The sequence below is a fragment of the Musa acuminata genome, unplaced genomic scaffold, assembly GCF_036884655.1.
Source record: "Musa acuminata AAA Group cultivar baxijiao unplaced genomic scaffold, Cavendish_Baxijiao_AAA HiC_scaffold_1071, whole genome shotgun sequence".
Classification (NCBI taxonomy): domain Eukaryota; kingdom Viridiplantae; phylum Streptophyta; class Magnoliopsida; order Zingiberales; family Musaceae; genus Musa; species Musa acuminata.
Genome location: NW_027021285.1, coordinates 29,087 through 42,239, shown reverse-complemented (window position 1 = coordinate 42,239; position 13,153 = coordinate 29,087). Strand labels below are relative to the sequence as shown.

General features: G+C 38.7%; 1 protein-coding gene across 1 annotated transcript; it reads right to left on the bottom strand.

Annotated features, from left to right (window-relative positions):
- Positions 1-240: 240 nt before the first annotated feature.
- LOC135666068 (probable ubiquitin-like-specific protease 2A) lies at positions 241-12,602 on the bottom strand. The gene is made up of 7 exons (XM_065177582.1): positions 12,230-12,602; positions 8,531-8,832; positions 8,345-8,441; positions 8,219-8,271; positions 3,172-3,372; positions 2,969-3,044; positions 241-362 (listed from the first exon to the last, which is right to left on the bottom strand). Exons 1-7 carry the CDS (start codon positions 12,384-12,386, stop codon positions 241-243), a joined length of 1,008 nt encoding a protein of 335 aa, XP_065033654.1. The 5' UTR covers positions 12,387-12,602.
- Positions 12,603-13,153: the final 551 nt, after the last annotated feature.

The following is a 13,153-nucleotide window of genomic DNA, read 5'->3' as shown; positions in this document are numbered from 1 at the left end:
CATATACAAGTTTGATAGAAGGGCTGCCAGTAATTGTGTCTCCATAAAATTTCTTGTGAGCATTATAATACACATATCTCCAGTGAGATAACAATGCCACCGAGTAACATTTGTCTACGCTAGTAGTGGCTCAGGGTACTATTCCCAAACAGTGAAAAATAAATTAATTAACAATGATATTTTTAAAGCAACTGTGAAATCATACAATAGCTTAGTTGTATAATTGCATAACTTATGAGCTTAAAGAGCATACCCAGAATTTGCATTCCATATATCTCTATATCTTGCTGCCAGATTTCTAATCTTGTGTTCCTTCTCCAACCAACGCATGTCGTTCACAGAAAAAATTACCTTCAAAACATCTAGAAGCAAAATAAATAATTGAAATATCATCCTGAGCAAATTCATCAAGGGAGAGTGGAGAATATCACACTAGTGTAAGAGTTGCAGAATGTGCTTCTGTGCTCATCACAAAAGAGATCCTACAGTGACAAAAATTTGAAGGAAAGATAACGGAAAATGCAAACTGTATTATCTAAACCAGACGTACAAATTTCAAATTGTCTTAAGCAAGGTTCGCAATTTCGTACAGTACCGAGCTGAGCTATACTGAGCGGTATGCTTTGACGCCTCGTTTCTTCTCCCCGTGTGGGGAGAAGAAACCTTGTTTTCTTCTCGCGATGTCGCCTCGTTTCTTCTCCCCACGAAGCCTCGACGACGTCGCTAAGGCTTCTTCTCCCTGCGCGGAAGAGGAGAAGTTGCCGACGATGCCGAGACCTCATCACCTCAAACGAGGAGGAGGTGACATCTCATCTGCGGCGTCCTGCGAAGGAGGGCGACGACGGATCGGGATCGTCGAGGGAGAGCGGTGCTGGATCTCCAGGTTCTCCCTTTTCTTCTCACTCTTCTTCTCCCTCTTCTTCCTTCTCCCTCGGCTAATACCGTCCAATAACGGGTGGCGATGGTTGAATCGATTGTCACCGACCGATTTCGCGTGGTAACGGGGCGGAAACAACCCCAATCGAGGGGTCCGCGTACCAGTTTGTAGCGGACTGGTACGTACCGCCCGCATCATTCGAAATTAAAAACCCAAGTCTTAAGTACCATGCATGTTAGAAATTAAGAGTTGTGAACTTTGAAGTGATCACATCCATGAAAAAGAAACTTCCTTCAATTGTTCAATTAGATTTTTGAACTAAAGAAAATTATACTAATTTTTTGTTGTTGTAAATTTCATATGTATACCAAGAACATTGTCCTTGATAATAGCCTGACCAAATCCTTTCTGTATATTTTGAACTGAAGCACCATATGTTTGCGTCCCAATAACCTAGAATGGCCCTAAAATTGAAGATGAGGTAATAGTCGTCATCCTTTAAAATCTCCGATTCTCTCAAAATTAAAAATGAAGAGACTCCATATTTGATCATGGTAAGAATCAAAGTATCGACTGCAGTACACACCAGTTCAGCTGGCATGAACACTTTTATGCCATGACACCAGCACAGTCCAACAGCACTAGACATCCCCATAATACCATGTCATGTGCATTGATCTGGCATGCAGCACCACAATGTTTACACTTACGCAATGTCTAAGTCATGCACAGATGTATCCCGCAATTCTGATACATCATTTCACAAGTATGGTACATCCATTGTAGTTAACAGATCAACAGAGTACAAATGACTTCAATCCATATGCTAGTCCTATCAACATGGGCATCACTGTCACTGGAATTGCAGGAAGCCGAATGAATTACCATTATCTATGGACGAGTGCATTACTGTCACTTATTTCTTTACTAGGCAGTGCGCATTAGATAAGTTTCATGAACCCTTCCAAGTTACATAGGACATCCCAAGACCTGCATGTAAGTGTGAATCTTCGAGTCAAATCCATCTTAATCACAAATTCTAGGATCCAAGGATTCAGCAAACAAAGGACCGAATATCCAAATAATGGACTTATAATATTGAGCAGTTATGCTTATAACCAAGGACGATCTTTCACCAGGACCGAAACAAAACGGGTGATACATACTCATCCGTCTGTGAATCATTACATGGACTGTTCCCGTTTCAGGTAGTCTGGTCCACCCATATAGAAAAGAAGGAATTTGTCTATGCCTTTGCCCTAATCACATCTTGCACGTGCATGCACGACCACACCGAACACTGTTGCTGCACATCACCTTTGCCCTAATTGTGTCTCATGCATGCAGGATATATCACGAATGTCTACCGAATATGCCTCTTCTCGTCTTCCTCCACCGCCTCCTCTCCTTCCTCTTCCTCTTCTTCTGTCTTCCTTCACCACCACCTCCTCTTCTTTTTTCTTTCTCCACTCCCTCCATCATCTCCGCTTCTTCCCTTCTCCTTTTTCTTCCTCCTTCCTCCTCTTCCACCACAGCACCTTCCTCTTTGCATTCATGTTCGTCTTTGAAACACCGATACCAACCGATACGTACAGATTCGGCCAAGGACTAGAACAAGTCTGGTATGCAATATGACAATCCTTGCTTATAACTACATAAAAGCTTTTGGCACCTCCATTCCTAACCAAGTTCTATGGAGAAAAGAGCACACACTTTATGTCAATATAGAACCGGGCAGAGACAGCCAAGCTCACAATTGGAAGCTTTATAAATTGTTTATTGAAACAAAAAAATCAACAAATATATGTAAACAGACCACAGATATATGTCATTTTGTAAACATTTTCCACCTGACATAAATATCAGTACTAAAAAATCAACCTAACAACCCAATCTAATCCAAAAGAGTACACGGCTAACACAAAATCTAGTGGCGACCAGATTATACAAATCACAGAAAAAAAATAATGCATCAAGGAGTTCAACTGCCAATCTCCCATTAACTGAATATAAGAAAGAGACAAAATTGATAGAAGAAGTATGTAAGAGACAAAGTCAAAGTAAATTGTAAAAAAACATTAATGAACGTACCAGAAACATTATGATGTTTCTCACTTTTAGTCACATCATTTGCTCTTAGGCAAAGTTTAACCAATGCAGTAGTTACCTGGAATAAGGAGACACAACTGATGCTATGGACAACAATGTAATACATAACACAACAATAACAACAAAGCTGTAACACTACAATGTAATACAAAAAAAAAAGATCTTCCATGGCTAAGAAAACTCACAGTTCCACTCCACCGACAATCAATATGAACTATATCAGAAACAGCCCATTCAGAAGCAAACTTTTCATCACTTCCACTTGCATCTGAACACTCAATCTTAATGCAATCTGAAGAGAAGACAAGCTGAGAATCTCCATACAAAGTGTTCCCATGTATGACATAGTCAGGGTAGATCATGACTGACATCTGATTGTTAAACTGCTAATCACAAAATAGAAGATAGCAAATCAGGTAAATTGCTTTTAATATGAGCAAAAATAACACTTGAACTTGCAGGATTAAACTATTGTGTTGAAGTTCCAAGTATTTTGTTCATAAAAATATACTTATGCACTGCTGACAGCTTACAGGATCCAAGAAAAACCAACATCAAAATCTGATTAAAATATTCCAGAGTTGAACCTTAATTGCCGACATATTGTACACAACCATTGAATTCTACAGTGACAGGGAATTATAAGTGGAAGAGTTGCAGAATTTTATTGGGACCTAGATGAGATTACATATTTACTTAAGACAATGAAGTACTAGTTTTGGAGCTTTTGAATTCATATATTGACTCTTTCGAAGCTCACAATTTTTTGTAACAGTTCTGTTTCCTTCTGTCATTATATTGCTTAGCATTGCTTTCAGTACATTCTAAGCTCAAGTTCATCATTGCCAAGTCAATCTAGATTAGCTAGCATGAATTAACTGCATTAGGTTAGGTTGTATCTCATAGATCAATCTACATCACATGTATGACCAATTGTCTATGTTGTCATATTACACTCTATCTGATGCCCCCAAACCATCCACAACCATAGACATGGATGGGTTGGGTCACTACACTTGGGCTAACCAATTTTAAGCCACATGTTTGAGAATGTTGCCAAGTTATTAGATTGGTTGGCTACCAACTCATGAAGATTGTATCAGCTTTCTGCATGGGTTGGCACATGGCAATATGAAGATTTCATGATGCACATGAAGAAAAATGTTGCTTCACTTTCTCCCACATTGCAATCACCAAAAGTGGAATGGTACAATAGCAAATCAGCAAGTGCTATCTTTAAGTTAAAGAGGTCCTGACCATGGTTGTCAAAAAGACCTAGTAAACCCTGGTGACAGATCTATCCTACAGACTAGAGGTGCCTCAGGCTTCCTATGTGGAAGCCAAAACAACCAAATTAACAAAAGCCAATTCATTCATGCTAAATTCAACCAATACATAACAATCATGGAATTTCAATAACCTCTAAGAGTACAGTGTTTTTGTGTATTTGAATCCTGCAGCAGTAGTATTGACATTTGAAATGCATCATTATTATTTTACAATAAATAAGGCATGCATTGCATATACATTCATGCATGAATTTATCAACTAACAGAAAACAGTATGTATAAATTCTTAAATGTATATATGGTAATCTAGCATAGACAAAGTATCCTAAGACCCGATATTTCAAACTTTAGTGAAAAGGTCTAATACCAAAGTCTCAGTGTGACCTATTCGAGCTTGCATTGGCATTATGAACAGCATATATAACCACGATTTTCAGTTTTGGGTACCAGACTCATGTTGTTCCGTGGCCAAGTCGTTTCAGATTTTGTCGGTATGAGGGAGGCAGTAACGTAGAAGATGAAGAGTGGAGGCACCAAAGAAGAAGAGGAGGGGAGGAGGAATCATTACAGGAGGAGAAGGATGCAGCAGAAGCTGAGGAGGAGGTTGAGAAGAAGAGTACTGCTGGCAAATGGGAGTAAGGCAGTACCTCATATGGACCATCCGAAATTAGGCAGTTCACATGCGGTTTCATGTCCGGATTGGTAAATATCAGCCAATACATACTAGTCCAAACAAAATTATGCTCCTTGCGTATAACATAGCTAGTTTCCCTTGACATTGCAAATAGTCCATATAAAGAAACACAAAATAATAGACGGCCAAGTGCCAATTTCAAGATGAAGAGATAAGAGAATGATATTCTTTCATTCATAAATTTCCTTACTTTTCTATCAAGTGATGCAAGCATGATGAGTTGTGGGCTTCAAGGGATATCTAATAGTTTTTAGACCTTATTTAGGTAGGGCATCACTATACAAGATACAGCTAATCGGCCTCCAACATACATACATACATACAGCTAATCGGCCCAGTGATTTAAAAAGTGCTAGGCGTCAAAAGGCGCCAAGGTCCAAAAACGCCCGAGGCGCTAGGCGCTCACCCAGGCGCTCGCCCAAGCGAAGTGAGATGCTAAAATATAAAAATATATAATATAATTAATAAATATAATTATTTAAATTTTTAAATAAAAATATGTTATTAAATTAATCTAATAAATATAAATACTATTACTAGTATACAGTTAACAGTATACTGTATACTGTTAACAGTATACTATCGAAGAGTGTAAGGGAAGAGTCGGAAGACTGAGGATGTTGACTGAGAAGAGCGGGAGCAGGAGCGACAGCTGCGAGCGACGACAGTGGTAGCAACAGCGAGCAGCAACAGCGGCAGCGACGATAGTCGCACCGGCAGCAGCGAGCAGCGGGAGCGGAAGCGGCGAGCGGAGACAATGGCAACAGTAGCAACGACAGCAATAGCGAGAGCGGGAGCAGAAGCGGCGAGCGAAGACAATGGCAACAGTAGCAGCGGCAGCGGCAGCGACGAGCGACGACAGTGGGAGCGGCAGCGGTAGTAGCGAGCAACGGCAGCGAGAGCGGCGAGCGACGACAGCAGCAGCGGCGGCAATAGCGTGAACGACAAGCAGGGTTAGGGTTGGGGAAGTCACACTGATATCGATGCTTTAGTTGGTTCGATTGAACCAACTAAAGCACCAGAGATCGAACCAGACCTCAAACGCTGGTTCGGTAGCCTGGTTTAACCCAGGCGCTCGCCCGAAGCACCCGGCACCTGGGCTCGGGCGAGCGCCCAGGTGGCGCCTCTTTGAAGCGCGCCGCCTGGAAATGAAGCGAGGCACTCGGGCCTCGCCTCGCCTCGCCTCGCCCGAGCGCCTAGGCAAGCGCCCGAGCACCTTTTTAAATCATTGAATCGACCTCCAACATACATATATATATATATATATATATATATATATATATATATATATATATATATATATATATATATATATATCCATTGTATTTATCTTCTTTTCATCTGCAAGCTGATATATGTAGACTACTACCAAACAACTATTTCCTCTGAAAGTGTAAATAACACACTTAAGTAGAAATAAAATCAACCATAAAAAGCACAGTAGACAACAATCAATCAGACCTTTCCAAAAACAAATTAGTTAAATTAAGGCTCTTTAAAAAAGATTTACCAAGGTTATTAAGCATCTAATATAAAATACATCAAAACATCCAATAGTACACACAAGACTAGCCAGCAAATAACTATCAATATGATATACACAACGTGGACAAAATTACACCAGCAAGTAACGCTTGTGTCAGTATAAAAAGTGACACTTTATTCAAAATTGAACACAAGTTGGTTTCAACTCTACAACTTCTATGAGCATAGAGCTGAGGGATGTTTCCTATCAGATCTCCAATTCTAGTTGGCCTCTTCTACTTGTTCCGACTCGATCAGTCTTTCCGGTTTCCATTCCTTTTGTTATCATTTGGTTCCTCCTATGGTTTCCTCTTTTTTTTCAGTTTCAATTCTTGGAACTTTGGAGAAATAAGTTTATTTTTAATTATAGAGATTATCAACATGATGCATACCAAAGATCTACAAAAAAATCCCAAACTATTTATCACAAGCATCTAGATCATAACCAGAACCAAGGAATTGAATATCATGGGATAACACCTACACAAGGCACAATGTACTAGGCCACGTTTAGACTGGGTTGTGGATGACCTGGTTTGATATTTAATCGCATTAAAGTTACATTCCAATTCTAAATAGATTTTGGTCTACAGATTGTTGGTATGGAACCTTATGATTTGCGGCTTGCAACCCTGTCTCCCAATAGAAACCATACGGCAATGTGCAATACTCAGTGGCATTGTTGGAGGAAAGGGGCAGAAATTTCTTATTTATTCTTATTCTGTTTTTTTTCTTACCCAATTGGTATAGGTCAAAACTGACCTGCGACTGTCTCCCAATAGAAACCATAGGGCAAAGCCCAATGCTCTTGTGGCACTGTTGCAGGAGACAAGCAGAAGATTTTTATTTTCTCTTCTCTTTTTTCATATCTAACCAGTATAGGTCAGAACTAGCATGTATGCCTCTCACGGCATACTAAATCGGCTCAACCAATGTCTGGTCAGAAGTACAAGTTAAACCTTGTTTAGGACCTTGTTCTATTAGCTTTTACCACAAACACAAGGGCATTGATATCTTTCTCATTCCCTTCTCTCTTTATATCCTATTGGTATCCTACACGTTGGTAAATCACATCTATTAAAAATCAAATGCAGGGATTCTGATAACACACTCCATAGAATAGTCTGCACACCCTTAATACATTGTAAAAGACATGGCATATCAGGGAAAAAAAACTCTCCTAAGTTTCCTAAACTTCAAAACCATGCCTAAAGTTATATCAGCCATCATATTGCTTTCAATGATTAATAGGTAACAACATTGTCATTCATTTGGTCTGGTAACAATGTGAAAAATTAACTCTGGCCAAAAGGAAATCCATAAATCAGAAAAACAAATGAAATTTGACATTAATGAACATCATCAGATACAACCATACATTAGAAAATGGAACAAACAAATTGACATTTATCAAAGTTAATAAAGTCATATCCACCCTACCCAGTTCCAACCGATTAGGATGTAGTCCTACCAATCAGGAACTAGTATATCGGTATATCCTATATAGAGAAAGCAATCAACAGTAGGATATGTTTCTAAATGAAGAAGGATATTGAATTGACTAATGGTTAAAGGAGAGCATGAAACACTAACATCCACATGAAAATATATTTGATTGTTTGAAAAAGAAAGAATAAGTAAAGGATTGATTAGAGAAAGTCATGTCTTGTATAAATAAACAAATTCTCTCTGTGTTCCAAAAGGATAGCAATTGGTTATTATTACCACATCTCCCATTGCAGCATAACAATTTTCCAACTCTGGGCACTCCATCTGGCCTGAAATTAAAAAGTAAGATGCTGTAAATAAGGTATCATGCAAAAAGAACAAAACTCACTAGCAATAGTTGACCTTCATCCTCTGGAGTATCAGAAGCAGTACTTGATTCAGATCCAGACATCAAGGACCAGCTTTCTTCATCTTCAGAAACCACATCAACTGCCATCCCCTGACAAAATTCCAAATTCTCAGGATAAATAACTAAATGGAATTAATACAGTACAGAAATTTTCTCTGAGAGATGCTACAAGAGAATACATCAGCAGGAAAGTCCAAGAAATGTTTGTTGCCTATAGGGTTCTGAAGAACAGAATCTCCAACAGCCTTAGTATCCTTCCTCGTTAGATTTTCATCATCAAAATTATCTGGATAAATCTGATCATGCTCATCATATTTTGTAGAGGAAGACATGATTTCATCCAACTCTGCTTTCTCATCACCCAAAGCAAGGCCCTGCTCTGGTCCATCGATAGCATAGGAACCTGTGTCATTGTCTCTTTCGTGCATATCTACACATATGATGTTGGTCACATCACCCTTGAAAGTCAAGCCTGACGTGTCTGCATCAGAAGAGAACACAAATATTTCATTAGAATTGCACAAATTTGTAAAACAGACAATGGCCACAAATTTGTCAAAAAATGGAGTTAACCACATAAATATGAAAGAATTATCTGGTGCTTATTTTAAAATATTTACTAATTTCATGCAACGAGAGGCAAGAGCAACTGCAGATGCTACTCTAATGCAGATGAAAAGTTCTGCCAAGGATCTCCTGAAACTTGCCATTCATTTGCATTATAAATTTTTTGGTGACACAAACATGTGACCACCCCTTTTCAAGCCAACCGGCCACCCAAGCCGGTTCATACCAATCCGTGGTTCATACCAGCCCATGGTTCTTACCAATCCATGAGCCGAGATATGGTCCCCCCTCTGTTCAAGCAATTTGATCTGGGTGTTTAAAATAGAAATCAATTGAAATCTTTCTCATGCATCGTGACTCCTAGAATCCGCTGATCACACCACCCCTTGTCGCCACCTGCTCGACACCACCCATTGCAGATCATTACCTGGTACAGCTTGTTCTCCTCCTCCTTTTTCTTCCTCCTTCCTCCTCCCCCTGCTCCTGCTCCTCCTCCCACAAACCAGCAAATGGTACATAACAGTGTACCATGGGTCAGTACGCTGGCATGGACCAGACCTGTAATAATTCAGCAATGGACCAGTATGGGTCCGGTAACCGAAATGGAATTCCTGGGATTGAACATCAAAGTTTGTTCATCTTTTGCGATAAATTAGTAAGGTAAGATAGGCAAAAGAAAAAGCAATAAAAATTACAGCTGCTTTGCATCACATCTTTGTACTGTACTCAGATCCATCAACACATCCTAATTCTAAAAGTTCTATTCAATTAAATGATTATGCACTCATCAATGGACAACTCACAAACGATACAAATGACATCCTTTTCGTAAGTGTAGGGCATTTCAAAAATGAAGACAAGCCAAAGCAGGTGTCATATGTAAAGCTCATCTCCCCCTTCGGATGGATTCTACTGATGAAGTCTTCGAAACCTATCTATTACCCAAAAACTGCATTAGTAAATGAAACACCAATTCCATAAGGGCAATTTTGGTCAACATCCTTGTTCAAGATATCAGCCATTGCACCATAAGCCCATAAACACACCTCTTCCTCTGACCTCCTTTGCAGGATTACAGGGTGGCAATTAGTCAGGTATTTTGTTCACCGCATTGATGGAGTGGAAATTAGTCAGGTATTTTTTTCACTGCATTGATGGAAAAACCATTGAAACCAAACCATGAAGCCTCACTTTCTCGATGTGTTTTACCCCTACCAAACCAACAACTGAAATATAAAATTCTCAAGGAAGCTCCCAAAAGCACTTGTAGCCTTCAAAACATGCTCAAATATTTAAAAACCAAATGTAGAAAGCACAATAGTTCAGAAGCTAATAGATCTATTCCAAAAGTCAATGATATTCAGGAACCAATGCAAATGCTCAAAGACTAAAATTATATATTGCTCCTCTTCAAGCTCAATGGTAAAAATATTACACTTCAATAAGGATAAATTTTAGAAGCCACGATATGGATACTTCAAGATGCTTAATACTTCAATATGTAAAGCTAAGCTGAACCCTTCTATCGAATTCTACTTTTGTAAGTCTTGGAAATGTATCTATCACCCAATAACTACATTACTAACTGCAACACCAATATTAGAAATGCAATTTTGTTCAACTTCCTTGTTCAAGAATTAATATATTGGAAATTTGCACAATAAGTCCATAAATGCACCTCTTGCTCTGACGTTCTTTGCAGGATTACAGAGTGGCAATTGGTCAGGTTTTTTGGTCACTGCATTGGTAAAAAAAACCTTTGAAACAGATGAGAAAGCCTGGTTTTTCTCTACTGTCACGCCAATACCCAAGATATTTCAAGATGCTTATGTACCCACTACACAGTACGTCATATACTTCCTTAAAGTATCTGATTTATAAATAATAACTAGCAAACAACTACACATCAATATTTGGGGATACTTCATGGATAGTCTGGTCACTGGTGAATGCTTCATGGTGATAATTCTTGGAGGACTTTGTTCTCAGGCAATTTCTTAGATGACTTTGTTATTATGAATGTTAATCTTGAAATAAGAACAAGATGTCAGATATGTTGTTTAATCAGTCTAAGCATCATAAATTATCTAAGTCAGCAATGATTTGTCCATCTTATTTCCTTTCATTATAACTTTACTTTTCTTCTCCACAACCTAGAAGTATAATGTTATGAAAAAAGGAGTTCCTACAAACCAAGGTTTTCAGTTTTGAATTCTGGACCCATGTTGGTTGCTAGCAAACCGGTACAGGTCTGGTATGCACCAGTACACCAACACTCGGTATGTCGATGCATACTATAGGACGAACCCACTAATTGTTCCCAGAATTCTCTGCTTCTTAAAGTGAATTTAAGGGAAAATTTATCATTTGTTACACATAAGAAAAGGACAGGAAAAAAAAACTAAATAAACACAGTATACTAGTCATCCAAATTGAAACATAACAAGATGCATGTAAGATGACCTGCAGATGGTTCCAATCCACAACGCATTTGATTCTGAATGACCAAAAAATAACCGAATTATTGGAATAAACTTCGATCCATATTAATCCTAGGTCATATTAGATTGGCAAGCGTAATACAATGTGCACAAATATTGTACAAGAATGTAAATGGTCCTCATTACAAGCATAGCACAGAATTTTCTCAATGATTCTAATAGATATTCATATTAATAAGATATACCCTTATCATCGGAGTCAAATTTCCATTGTAAAATGGTTGAGCCATGATTAAAATTTCTAGTGAAACCAATCAAATTAGTTCAGTGTTGGTCAATTTTGGATGGAAGTGTTGAGTTCAAGAAACTTTATTGACTAAATTTAATCTAACCTAGTTTCTCTAAAGGGTTGCCATAGAATTTTCATTGTTTGTAGCTCAAAGACTAAGAAAATTTTGGATTATGTAAGCCAAAAGTTTAAGAAAACTTCATCTTCTCACTGCATGGTGCTGCCATTAAATTATTTCCTCCTATTTAGTCAACACTATGATCTTCCTATGAAATTAACACACTGACTTATTATGTCACGAATGACCCATTATTTGCTCATCAAAGTTTGTAGAATCTACCAACATCATTCCGAGGCTAAAACGTCGAACGGCAGCTGACTGGTAAACCAACTTAGGGAACAATTAGGCAGGTTACATAACACTTCCACCAGTTAACGTACCCATCATCAATGACACTGGTAACCCGTAATTCACCACAAATACTTGTACGTTGAATACAGCATGTCGAGAACATTTCGCCGCAAGGCAAACGAAAACCTCAACAAGAAAAAGAAAGGGTTTTGGTCGGGGAAGAGCTTACAGGCCTCGAGGAACTGGTTCTTGTTGACCGTGTCGTCCATCCTAGGCCTCAATCTGGACTGCAACTTCGCGGTGAATCTCCCAGCCGCTGCCTCCACGGCTGCCTCCTCTTCGCTGAAATCGAAGACGGCGAGATCCTTCTGCGACGAGCCTCTCATCACGGGACCCAGATGTACGCCGACGGATCGCCCCTCAGAAGCCCGAAAACCTCAGAAGCTGTCATCGCTGGTCGATCTCTCGGGGGCTGAATCTGAACAGAAATCGTCGGCAGAGGACCAGAGGAACTGCTTGACGAACGGGCCGTCGCGCTTTAATGAGCCCTAAATTCACAGGGCCCAAAATGTGTGTGTCTGAGAGAGAGAGAGAGAGAGAGAGAGAGAGAGACCGAAAGCTCGATTTAATATTGCATATAATAAACTTCGTGTCGATTTTGCCGCCGTTTCAATCGACTGACTATGCCGTTACGAACATTATAACGTTATTAATGGACTAACGGTACCGTTATAAACTATATAGTGTTAGTATATGTGACGTGAATAAATATTTATCCAATAAAATAATATGTCGGTTCTTGAATCATAATAATAGGAGCTGAAGCTGAGGAATACTACTAACTTAATGCGAGACTCGGATTACCAGCATGTAGAACAATTCAGTCATGTAAAGGTGGATATATATATACATACTTTAAATCCTAAACCCCTGTAAATATTAGCTTTAAATCATTTAACTATTGTTTAGTAAACTTCACTGATGATTTAATCAGGATATATTTGTTAGTATTTAGATTTTGAATGGATATGTATGCAATTAAGTAACATTTTTGTTTTTTTATTTTTATTAGACTTTTTGAATTTTGCCAGTAATAATTTCAAATATGTTTTTTTTAATGTACTGACAAAACTTTTTAATTTTGACCTGTACA

What these genes read in the sequence shown, in the direction of transcription:
- LOC135666068 (XM_065177582.1), bottom strand. Translation starts at nt 12,386, where the DNA reads ATGAGAGGCTCGTCGCAGAAGGATCTCGCCGTCTTCGATTTCAGCGAA. An exon ending in TGATACTCCAGAGGATGAAG is followed by an intron (nt 8,272 to 8,344) that starts GTCAACTATTGC and finishes TTTTAATTTCAG; the next exon opens with GCCAGATGGAGTGCCCAGAG. An exon ending in GAAACATCATAATGTTTCTG is followed by an intron (nt 363 to 2,968) that starts GTACGTTCATTA and finishes TTTTGCTTCTAG; the next exon opens with ATGTTTTGAAGGTAATTTTT.